Here is a 12,252-nt window from a genome sequence, read left to right as displayed (position 1 = left end):
CCATCTCATCCTTGAAAGTAGCTAGGATTACAGGCATGAGCCCCCAGCACCAGCCTGTTATCCCTTTGATCACCCTGTCTGGGCGTGACTCTCTCCGAGCCTCTGCAGCAGCAATGCCTGAGCTCGCTCTAGAAACAGTTTCCCACATCTGCTTTTCTCATCCCACTCCCAGCAGTTGTTCCTTAGAATTCTCCAAAGAGATGCCAGTGCTCTTATCTCACACCCCAAATGTCTAGAATAGGACCGAGGAGCTGTTCCCCGGATTGTTCTCGTACCCTGAGCTAAGTGCCCATTCAGAACTGCTGGTGTTTGTTTCCATCTTCCAAACTGAATCAGCTCATTGACACACAGTGTGACGCACGCAGCTCCCAGAGGGAGACCTGACTATATGATTCCCATTCAGTAGGTGAGCAAATGCAAGTTTAGGATCCAACAGGAGAGCCTTTGCCGAGCAGGAAGTGGTACTTGTCAGTGCTAGCTTCTTCTCTCTGGGGCTGAGGACAGTGGTTGCTGCTCTCCACAGGCCAGGAAGCTGGAGGCAAAGCCCTGATCCCTGAGCCTGAGCCAGAAAAAGCACCCCGGGGCTCAAGCCTGCATGCTGAGGAAGCCCCGGGTGAAGAGCCGTCACTCCTCAGTGGCAGCACAGGGGAGAAGCTACTGCCAACAGCCTCGGCAGAGGTGACCGGGCCCAAGGCCTGGGCGGCGTGTGTGCCCCCCAGATGCCACGCTGTCTATGAAGACCAAACCCAAACTACATCCAGGCCTCTGCCCCCAGGGGAGGATTGCTCCTTCCAAGAAAGAAAAGTGAAAACAGTGAAGAGGCCCATTTCTCCAGTTCCTGACAAACAGAAAAAGCCCAGCACCATGGGCCTGGGTGACCCTGACTCTGTCGGTGCCACCCACAAACCAATACCTGCAGGCTCGGGCTCGGGGCCCGGGCCAGGCCACTTTCACCTGGCACACCTCCTCAGTACACTGGCCCAGAGCAACCAAAACGCAGAGCAGAAGAAAGGACCGCCGGAAGTGACGTGCCAAGTTCGAAAAAAGACTCGAACCTTGTATCGCTCGGGTAAGTCCCCCACCCCTCCCAAAGTCGAGGTGATGTGGGAGGAGGGGTCACCCATGGGAAGGGGGAAGAAATGGGAATCTTGCTTTGTGAGGCTACCATGTGTATCATGTCATTCCAAAGGAAGACAGAGAGAAGGAAGGTCTGGCTGGTTGGGAAACTAACCGCGCCTCAAGGCTTTGGAGGCTGGGGACAGTGGATCTCCCTGCAGGAGACAGCCGGGCCTCTCTCCTTTCCTGGCACATCGCCACCTGCTGCCCATTTCTCCTTGCAGACCAGCTGGAGGAGCTGGAGCGAGTATTCCAAGAGGACCACTACCCGGACGGGGACAAGCGCCAGGAGATTGCGCAGACTGTGGGAGTCACCTCCCAGCGCATCATGGTAAAGGGGCCAGCCAGAAAGTTAGCTGGGGTGGTGGCAAACGTTCCTTTAGGGCCCAGAGTATATGCTCAGCTTCCATCTGCATGGAGATCTGGCCAGGGAGACAGAGCCATGTTTTCCTGCCCATCCACAGGGCCACAGCCTTGGGCCCTAGAAGAGCAAGGCACCACGAAGATCTTTTTCTACAGCCACATGGGCAGAGGGATGAACTGGCCTCCTGTAGTCACGTAGCTCAGTGTGACGAGCAAGAGCCTGTCTCCCATGCCTCCTGTTCCTGGGTCTGTCTGCTACAGGTATGGTTCCAGAATCGCCGGGCAAAGTGGAGAAAAGTGGAGAGACTGAACGGGAAAGAAAAGGAGGATAATCTGGTAGTCCCTACCCCTGCCAGCGGTCAGTGCAGGTGAGAATTTCCTCCTCCTCCTCCTCTATGTCATCTCTAGAGGGAGGAAGCTGAGTCCGCACTGGGATGCTGAGGTGTGGAAGGGGAGGATGAGCGGGTGGGACCTGCGTCTCTCGGGGTTGGTGGTGAGTGTTTTGAGGGTCCTGTGCAGTGGGGACATTGCCCATGGACACATCCCTTTCCCTGCACGAGGACTCTGGTTTAAACCCAGAAGCCACCGGAACTACAGTCTTCCTGCTTTCCGCCTCCAGCTCCACAGCAGAACTCCCACCTCCTCCCAGGCCCGTGGACACAAAGCCAGACCCTGTCCCTGCGGGGCCCCCACTGGAGACCTTCCCGGGTGAGCCCCCCCATCAGCGGGCCCCCTGGGGAGAGGAGAGGGAGGAAGTGGGAATAGAGCATCCTTGCTCGGTAGAGTTGGAAGTGGGCTGAAGCTCTTTGGGGCTCTGGGCCAAAGGGGGATTCCTCTTGTGGAGGGATGGGACCCCTGTGCATCACCCCAATGAGAAATCCCAGGTGTCTGTCTCCCCATCTTCTCATCCATAGAGACCCACTTTGCCTTCTCTCTCTAGAGACCCCCATGCTGCTGACTTCTGACCGGACTCTCACCGCCACTCGGCCCAGCGATGGGGTGCCGAGGGCAGGGGTGACGCCCCCACTCTCCAGCCCCCCACCTGTTCGACGGACCAACCTTCCTTTTCCCTCGGGGCCTGTCCCCACTTCCCAGCTCATGCCTCTGAGGACAGACGCGCCCCGCAAGGGCAACAGCCACACAGACGGGCCTTGTGGTTTATGGGGGACAAGGTAGGGAAACTGAGGGAGGAGGACACCCTGAATCATCCCGGGGCAGGTAGAGATGGGGAAAAGAGCCACCCCAGGAGGTGGAAGGGCTGACATGGACAGCGAGTGGTTTACATGATGGGGAGGAAAAGCGGTGAGAGCATCTGGAGTAAGAACGATCTAGAACATCAGAGCAATAGAGCAGAGACAAGCGGAAGAGTTAGAAGCAAATGAAGGACAAAGGGGAGGCCGCCATGGTATTGCAAGTTAGGGTAAGCACAGAGACGGGGGGGGGGGAGTGGAGTGAGGACAACAGCAACTACTTCCTGTGTGCCATCTCACTAAACCCTCTCTGTTCCCCCCAGCCTCACCCCACCACCCACTGGCTCATACCTGGAAGACTTGGAGTCTCAGGACTATAAAGGCAGCAGTCAGCCGGGGCCCTTCCCATTCTCTCAGCCACCGCAGAGCCAGCTCTTCCCAACCCCTCCGGCCCAGTTTCCATACCTCCCCCCGTTTCCTTTCCCCTTCCTCACACCCAATTCACTGGCCTTCCCACCACCACCACCACCGCTGCCACCGGAAGACTCTCTCTTTCCCTTTCCTTGTGGTCCCAGTGGGGGCCCACCGCAGAGCTACTTCCCAGGCCCCCCATCAGGGCAGATCTTGCTGCCACCACCGCCACCTGTTGGAAATACAGGTGAGTTGACATGACAAGTCACCTTGGTGTCTGGGAAGGTGGCCGTGGCAGAGAGCCTCAGCATCTGGAAGGCCACTTGGGACCAAGGAGCCTTTCTGGTCCTGAGGGAGAGCCCAGTGCTGGCAGATGGCCCCCATTTGCAATGGGTTTCTCCACTAGGAGACGGGACTCTGTCCCCGAAGACATGGAGGTTTGCTGTCCATCATCCTATCCAGTAACTCCTGTGTTCTCTGGCCCCACAGGTGCAGCGCCTTGGAGTGACCCCTGCTTTCCAGACATGCCCTTCTCTGGCTTGTCTTGCCCACCTGCCCTGGGATACCCTCCTGGAGGGAATGGCTTCCTTCCTGATCTATTCCTCACTCCCTGTGCTCAGACCATGAGTACACATCCTTCTTCAGGCCTCAATGGGTTGCCCGAAGAAGCCAGACCAGAACCAGGGCCTTCAATCAGCAAGGCCCACACAGAGCAGCTTCCCCCTGCCCTGGACCAGCCAGTACCTGGACAGGTCAGAGAGAGAGACAGGAATAGTCACGTCCCCGAGTGGGGGACCAAAGAGTGAAGAGAAGCTGCTTTAGTGGGGCGAGACTTTGTGTAGTCACTGAGGCGCTGGGGGATCTGCTGGCTGGGTCAGGACTCGGTGGTTTCCCTGATATAGGTTTGTCTTGATAGGTTTTGGTTGGGGAAAAAAATGTGGTCCATTCCTTTCCCCCACTGCTGAAGGAAGGAGGAGTGTTACACTGCTGAACGTGATAGCAGCTTCTGTTATTTTCTTTCTTTGTGAGACACTGAGCCAGTGTCCATGGAAAGCAATAAAGCCACAAACCTTTGGGTTTTTCTGTATGATTACATGTCTCCTCATTGGGCTGATAAAAGGCTCCATTAAAAAAAAAAACATTGGCCCACTCATTGAAGGCAGCCCTTGGAAGAAATCCTCCTATTCTTCTTAAACCATATTGTAATCCAAAACCCAGCCCTGAGCCTGTGTCTGACCACAGTGGGGGAATTAGGGCCCCAAATGGAGAAACCTCAGGGTATTTGAGATGGAGTCTCAGATATTGTGATCAGTGATCTGTTTCCTCCAAGATCATTTGGGGGAGGAGGATAGGAAAGAGAGGTAAAGTGCAAGAGGGACCTAAAATGGTGTGTCAGGTGGACTGAAGTTCTCAGATGCTCTACCACCTCCAATCTCTCAGATCACAAACCTCACTGGACTGGGGTGGAGGATTCATATTTCCTTCACACACACACACATATATGTGGATGCATATATGGTTGTATACATATATATATATATATGTATATATGGTTGTTTCTGAGATACAGTATTATAATTTCTCCTGGGCAGGTCTTGTAGCTACACTCTCCTCCTCCCCCCTCCCCTCTACCTTCTGAATATCTGGGATTACAGGTGTGAACCATCACAAGCAGCAGGATCCATGTATTTTTTTGTGTGTGTGTCTACCATCCCTGCTATCAGAGGCACCAAAAAAAAAAATTATTTTGTCAGTTGTGGGCCTGGGCACTGTCCCTCAGCTCTTCAGCTCAAGGCTAGCACTCTACCACTTGAGCCACAGCGCCAGTTCTGGTTTTCTGGGTGATTTATTGAGATAAGAGTCTCACAGACTTTTCTTGCCTGGGCTGGCTTTGAACCATGATCCTCAGATCTCAGCCTCCTGAGTTGCTAGGATTACAGGCGTGAGCCACCGGTGCCCAGCTACCAAAACCTGACCCCAAGCCTGGGTTGCTTGGGGTGAGTCTCACATCCACATTGAACCTCAGTACCTCCCTTGTCTGGTGTGGTGGAGAGCCAAATTGGGCAGATGACAAACTTGGTAGAAATATTAACTATTTCTTACTGGCTCTGTGCTTAAGATCTTAATGTAAGAAACATAAGAGAGGAAGAAGGTAGGTGCACAAGCATTTTAAGAGAGAAGGGGTAAACAGAGACAGATTTGAAAAGGACTGGAAAGAAGAATACTGAGTAGGGACTGTGTGTAAAATAAGCAAACATTGGGATATAGAACAGGAAAACAGAAATTTACTTCAGGACAGATCTTATTCTAAGCAGAAGAGAAAAACTAGGGCATAGGTCTCAAGATGGAAAAGTGACATAACATTCTAAGGTAAGACGGAACAGGTTGCGAGGGGAATGGGAAAGAAGTGGGGAGAAATAGCCTGTGACACCGGAAGTAGAATGCAAAGCAGAGAACGATGTTGGGTCACAGGATGAACATGAAAAGGGGGAACACCGGAGCACAGCTGCGGTGGTCAAGTGGAGTGTTTAATGACAGAGCGGTGGAACTGAACAATCACAGTGTGATTTGTTCAGAGTTTCCCTGCCCACCATGTTGTGAAGATCTGCCTTCCCAAAAGCAAACGGTGCTCCCAAGTCAAGGTAAAACGGAATGAGCTTTGTGTAAGTGACACAAACATTCTGATTGGTTGAAAGATGACATGGCCTTTGCAGAAGTTTGGTGGCATTATGGGAACAATAAATCAGGCATCTGGTGTGGAGTGTGGTATGGACGCTGAGTCCTGAGCACTTGTTTTTACCTCTACATCAGTGTCCTGGAACCGTGCACCCCTGGATTCTAAGGGTCCAGTGACCGTACGCTGACATTAGAATGTTAGCTTTTGGAACTGCGTTCTTTTTCCCTGTTCTTCCCTGTCTCCCTTGTGAACCAATGTTTAGAAGGCTCTTGTAGCTGCCACTCACTTTTCTATTAATATTTTCCTGGAGAAAAAGCAATTCCTGCATACTGGAGAGCCGTTGTTTACCACTTTCTACTTAGACCTCTGGGCAAACACGTTTTGGCCTCTTCTAACCTCCACCTCTTACCGTTGATGTCCCCGCTTCTAACGGTGCGACCTCAGGACCTTGGGGCTTGGCTGTTGGCCGGAGCTGAGTGAGTCCTTACTCGCCAACTTCCAGAAAAAATAATCGATTTCCTTTAATTTTGTAAAATTTCATGACAAAATTTGTTCCACTAGATGGCGATCTACTGCTGGTTTCCTTATGATCCCTACAATAGTCTGGTAGTTTACAGCAGGTGTGGGGGGTGCTGGAAACGCTTCCTCAAAGTGCTCCCAGGGTCCCTTTCTGTGAACTCAGACTCAGCTTCATCACTTGGATGGTTGCTTGGTTTTCCTCAGTGCAATATGGGATGCTCAGTTAAATGGGAATTCCAGATAAACCACAATGAACATTTTAGTATAAATATGTCCTAAGCAATATTTGGGTGTCCTGTATTTGTGCTTGCTAAATCTGGCAATAGCACTTTGCTGAGGACACCTGTACCCCGAGAGAGGCCCAAAGGTGGTCTCCATTTGTCTTATTAGCTTTATTACCCATCAGGCTTCTGAGCAGTCCTGGACTCATTGCTGGAGCTTGCTAGCACCTCTGCCCTCTCGCTTCTCTGAACTTCACCCCTACTCACAGCACTTTGAGTCTTTATAAGGGTTCCATGCTTTTCTAAAAACAGTCCGTCTCCCCTTCTAAAACGTTTTGGGTTCCTATTTTCCATTTTTCTTGGTCGAATATTTTTCCTCAGTTGCTTATGTAATTTTATGAGACAGACCTTCAGAATTTATTTTTAAATGTCTATGTAAACATTTGCAGAAATAGAACACAGAAAGGGAATAAGCTACAAAAGGCAATGTGGCTTTTGCTTCGTGCATTCCAGGTTTTAAATAGCCTCAATTAACAGCAAATCTGACTCCTTAGAAGTAAAGCATCTCCTATTCACCCAAATACATTCTTTAACTCTCCCTCTGGACTAAAACGAAAATAAAAATGGTGATTTTTTTTCCAGTCCAGAAGAGAATTCAGAGATTCAGTTCCTATAAAACTAACAATATAATACCTTCTCATTTGAGTGTTATAATGAAGCACTGTAAATCCAACTGGGATTTACAGACACTGAGAGTTCTAGACAAACACAAAGGGAACTCGAATGTCTCCACTGCTTTCTGGGACCTGCCTGTCTCATAGGGAAGTCTGACAACATGAATGATGGAGACAACATAGGCCCATGCTCTGCTGTGCGGTCTGGCGATGAGAGCCAAAGGTGTCAGAAGCCCGGAAGAAGTCATGGCGAGGAGGCAGTCTTGAGAAAGCTTTGGAATCTAGGCATAGAGCCAGCTCAGAAAGAAGAGTAGCATTTGGGTATGCAGGGAAGGGAAGAACATTATTTCAGGCAAAAGTTAGAACAAGTGTAATACCATGAAGATAGAAAGATTGCTACTAGCAAGTAACTAGGCCTCTGAGCAGAAGAGGAAGAGGAAGCTGGTGGAAGAGATGGGGGTGGGCAGGGTGAGGCTTGAATCCAGTGCCCAGGTATGAAGACTGTATTTTAGTGAATGCAGGCACTGGCTGCTCTAACTCATGAACATGTCATTCCCAGATTCAAGCTTTTGAAAGACAAGTGGAGAATGAGCTTGGGAGGGTCTAGAAAGGAGTCACAGGGATACGATCCAAGGCCACTGAATTAGCCTGAGAGCTAAGCAGGGTAAGGCAGGGTGAGGTGAAGCAAGCACAGACTTGAGGGGTATTTAAATAAGAACCAATATGACATGGCAAGAAACTTAGAGAAATGGAATAAGCAAAGAGGAAGCAAACAAATACCTTGGTAATTAGGAAATGCAGCCATGAACTTCAATGTATATCCTACAAGATTAAGAAAATTGAGGCAAGAGGGAGGGCAGGGAGAGAGAAGAATGTTGAAAGGGGTGTCATCGATCAAGACGCATTGTACTTGTAAACTGGTTTGTTGAAAGGTAATGGAAATACAATTTATAAAAAGAAAAGCCATAATTGAGGGGAAATGTTATAATTGGGAGAAACAATAGAGACTGTGTCTATGTTGATGGTGAAATTCCCATAATTACCTGGGTAGGTGTTTGATGGAGGAACAACGTGGAATCGGAGTCTATAAGGGAGAGAAGTACTGGATGTTGGTAGTGGGCTTATTTGGCATAGGAAACAATGGTGAAGTCAGGACCAGCAGAGCATGAGAAAAGTAATCCACAGACAGACAAACATGTTGCATTTAATACAGAAACAGCACCTGTTACAAAAAGAATGAGGCAGAAGAAAGGGGATATTGCAGTGGTAGAAGTCGCTGGAAGTCGCCTTGGATGGGAAATGGGGGCGTTAGGTGCCGAAGAGGATGTTGGGCAAGAAAGCACGCAAATAAAGATACAATCATTCCAATCTAGAGAGAAGACACCAAGGTTCCAAGGATTGCCCAAAGATGCCTCAGCCCCATGTACAGAAAAATCTTCCGGGCTCATTTTTGTTTCCTCTTGCTGATGAGGAGTCTCTTGCTTTGTGACTGCCAGGCTGCCATTTTACAAACAGAAAGCCTTTCTAGGTGAAAGGCCATCCAGGAGATCCAATTTTGTGTGCACATCTGTTTCATGAAGCCAGGAATAGCTGAAATGGCTTTCCTACTTTACACAGAACTTAGTTCTTTGACAAATTAGTAACTCTGATGCTAACCACTCATTCAGCACTCATCGTATGGCTAGCTCTCTGCTGGATAATCTCATCACAAAACAACCTTGTAAGTCTTATCCACTGGACAGATCCACTGAGACTTAGAGAAGATATTTCAATATTTCCCAGACTTACAACAGGTGGAGATTTTGGAAAGGATTTCAACCCGGATCATAAGGTCTCAATTTCAATAAGAAAAAAAAATCTATTGATAGTTTTAGATAGAGAATAATGGAAGTCAGAAGGCTGAGCAGAGTGTAATATCACAATGGCATAAGCTAGAGTAGAGGTAGGATGAGGATCAAGTCCTCCCATGGGCCCTAGGTCTATGACTAAATAATGTAAACATTCAGGACTATTCAGTTTGACTTAAAAAGATACAGAAGTGGGAGAATGGAAATAGCTCATAAGAGAAAACAGGAAGACTGCATGCTCTGAAACTGGAAAGGGAACTGGTGTGAGGACAGGGAGAGAGGGAAGTGAGCGTGTATATAGGGACTGTGGGAGAAATGCAGGGAAAGGCTGGGTGCTTGTAGCTGGATAGATGGTTTGGCAGGGGCCACGGTTGTAAAGTCAAGCCTGACATGATTGTAGAACTTTCCCTGAAGGATTACAAGTGGGCAGATGGGGAGGGAAGAGGCAAGTGGGAAAGTCAATCCAGTGTGTAGGAATGAAGTAGAGACGTTAAGCTAGTGGTAGGGAATTACGAGGGAATTCAGGGAGAAGCAAACAATGGGAGTGATGCTCTGAAGAGACAAACTAAATTTGGTTAGGAGGGGAGATGCCAGATGGAGGCCAGGTATCTGGCAGTGAGATTAGAAAGTTCAGAAGTCTAGAAGAAGACATGGCTTCTGCCCCATCATCTTGCAGTGTCACCTGCATCTGATTTGCTTGTCTCTTCAGCTCTGTGTCCCGGTCAGGTGACCTCAAGTCCATCCATCCATCCATCCATCCATCCATCCATCCATCCATCCACCTACCCATCCACCCACCCATCCATCCACCCATCCATCCATCCATCCATCCATCCATCCATCCATCCACCTACCCATCCACCCACCCATCCATCCACCCATCCATCCATCCATCCACACATCCATCCATCCATCCATCCATCCACCCACCTACCCACTCACCCATCCATCCATCCATCCACCTACCCATCCACCCACCCATCCATCCACCCATCCATCCATCCACCCATCCATCCATCCATCCATCCATCCACCCACCTACCCACCCACCCATCCATCCATCCATCCATCCATCCCACCTGCTGTAGTTTTGTGATCTGAGAATGGAATCTTCCTTCCCACCAATGCTGTGGTCCTTCCTAGTGCTTTCTCACTTTATCTCTGCTTACATCATCTCTCTTCCATCGAATTCTGTCCCCTGAGAGCCTCCCCCTCTCCCCCGATTCCTGCAACCTTGTCCCAATCCGTGTATTATCCAAGACACAAACAAGCTTCTGTTTTCTACAGGCCCCTTCAAAAAGAAGAACAATGACAACAAGCACTCAGCTTCTCCAAGCACTGCTATCTGTACACTTCATTATGGAAACATATTGCCATGTACAGAACACATTTCAGTCTGGTTTGATTTGGTATTTTTCTTTTCTTTTTTTCTTTTTGTAGGTCATGGGGCTTGAACTCTGGGCCTGGGTGCTGTCCCTGAGCTCTTCAGCTCAAGGCTAGCGCTCTACCATTTGAGCTAAAGCACCACTTCCTGCTTTCTGGTGGTTAATTGGAGATAAGAGTCTCATGGATAATCCTGTCTGGGCTGGTTTTGAACCTCCGTCCTCAGATCTCAGCCTCCTGAGTAGCTAGGATTACAAGTGTGAGCCACTGCAAGTCTGATGATTGGTTTTCTATAATCATGAATCATTGGAACAGATAGTAATCAAGTACATTTTCATATCCAGTGAATTAGTCCCATGAACTGTGATTATAGGACAATTGTGTCAGCTGGTGTGACTCTGTGGAAGAGCTCAAGCTCCAGGGTGAGAGGCTCTGGGGTCAATCCCAGCACCAAAACATCAACAGCAAACCAACAGATATCCAAAAGAACAAATACCTGAGGTTTAAAGGAAGAGTGTTCTATTTGTTTATCTTGTTTGTCTTAATGTCTCAACTGAGATACTCATTCATCTCTGTTTGCTTCTCATTTGTTAATTCCAGGCTTATTTCAGGAAGTCTAATCTTTCTATTGCCAATTCTATCTTATCTAAATATCTTCTAGTACTTTCCTCTTCCAAAATCTTGGTAGTTACCTTCACACACACACACACACACACACACACACACTTGAAATTCTGTAGTATTTGTTTTAATAGGCCTGGCTTGTTGCTAGGATATGATTAATTGCATCTTGACCCTTAATTCTAGTCAGTTACCTGGCCCAGCTCAAGTCAGCCTGTGCTACCTGCTTATTAGCGATTCCACACGTGTGGCCGCAGCTGCCTAGTCATATTCTGTTTGTTCAATCTCTGCATCTCAGGGCAAGTCTCAGTCACCTGTCAACCTTTTGTGATGATCGCAGAGTCAGCAGATCCCTCGCTTAACTCCCAGCCCTGAATACACAAATGTTAAAAACTGTCCTGGCTAGCTTCTGGGCTGGGTGACAGAAGGCAAATCTTTCCCCTTCTCCGAGTGGCATGAAGCATCTTAGACACAAAGAAAGCTGCTAGACACAAGGGACTTAAGGTTTCTTCTTTAAAAAAATTTGTTTTCTAACGATAGATAATTGTCTCCTTTCCAGCCCAAGTTGATCTCAAAAGGAAAACACTCCACCACTAGCTGGAGGCAGAGGGCCTCTTTTGCTTTGCTGTCTTGTGACCCTTTCTCCCTCAAACTATTTGCTTTATGATGGCTGTCAGTCTATCTTGATTGGCTTACAATTCTGCCCCCTCCTACCCAGTGGTCTGTCGCTCTCAGCCACCAGTCCCTGAAAAGGTCTGAGTTTTCTGCCTGGTGTTCAGGTGCTCTGGGCCTGCGAGCACAATTAACCCAGTGCTCATCCTCACTGCATCCCCCTCGACTTCCCTTCACCATCTCCATTGTTCAGAGACAGTCTCCACTCTGAAAGGCTGAGGTAAAGGGGCAGGAAAATACACATCTGCTCATGGGTGCTCCTGAAGAGCTCTGTAGGCCTGGCTATTCCTTCCTTCCATCTGACCTCAGCCCTGGGGCCCATGACTCATTCCCAGGCAGAAGGAGCAGCCGGCGCCTTCACCCTCACCGGCTCCACAAAAACCATCTGCAGCATCCCTCACCCAAGCTCCTCTTCTCCACAGACTCCCAGTTCACAGCCCCCGCTGGAAGAACCAATTCCTCATGCACTCGGCCTTCATTTCTTTCAGTGGCCTCCTTTGTTTATTTTTGCAATTTTCCCTGGGAAACTGCAGACGGGTTGGATAGTCTTAACAAGGA

At 49.0% G+C, this 12,252-nt stretch overlaps 1 protein-coding gene across 1 annotated transcript; it reads left to right on the top strand.

Moving 5' to 3' along the window:
* The first annotated feature begins 864 nt into the window (after positions 1 to 864).
* On the top strand, positions 865 to 8,340 carry Nobox (NOBOX oogenesis homeobox). Its single transcript, XM_013021593.1, has 9 exons — positions 865 to 1,069; positions 1,341 to 1,447; positions 1,741 to 1,847; positions 2,099 to 2,187; positions 2,420 to 2,651; positions 2,993 to 3,327; positions 3,570 to 3,832; positions 6,319 to 6,377; positions 8,223 to 8,340. The coding sequence occupies exons 1-9, from the start codon at positions 865 to 867 to the stop codon at positions 8,338 to 8,340; spliced, it is 1,515 nt and encodes a 504-aa protein (XP_012877047.1).
* Positions 8,341 to 12,252: the final 3,912 nt, after the last annotated feature.

This window comes from Dipodomys ordii, unplaced genomic scaffold (genome assembly GCF_000151885.1).
Source record: "Dipodomys ordii isolate 6190 unplaced genomic scaffold, Dord_2.0 Scaffold56, whole genome shotgun sequence".
Lineage (NCBI taxonomy): Eukaryota > Metazoa > Chordata > Mammalia > Rodentia > Heteromyidae > Dipodomys > Dipodomys ordii.
The sequence above is the reverse complement of the archived record's forward strand: the minus strand, read 5'-3'. Positions and strand labels throughout refer to the sequence as shown.

Bases quoted from the DNA above. Each gene is read 5' to 3' on its own strand.
- Nobox (XM_013021593.1), top strand. From the start codon at position 865: ATGGGCCTGGGTGACCCTGACTCTGTCGGTGCCACCCACAAACCAATA. The intron at 2,188-2,419 runs GTGAGCCCCCCC...TTCTCTCTCTAG, and splicing joins CCCACTGGAGACCTTCCCGG to AGACCCCCATGCTGCTGACT. The intron at 2,652-2,992 runs GTAGGGAAACTG...TGTTCCCCCCAG, and splicing joins TGTGGTTTATGGGGGACAAG to CCTCACCCCACCACCCACTG.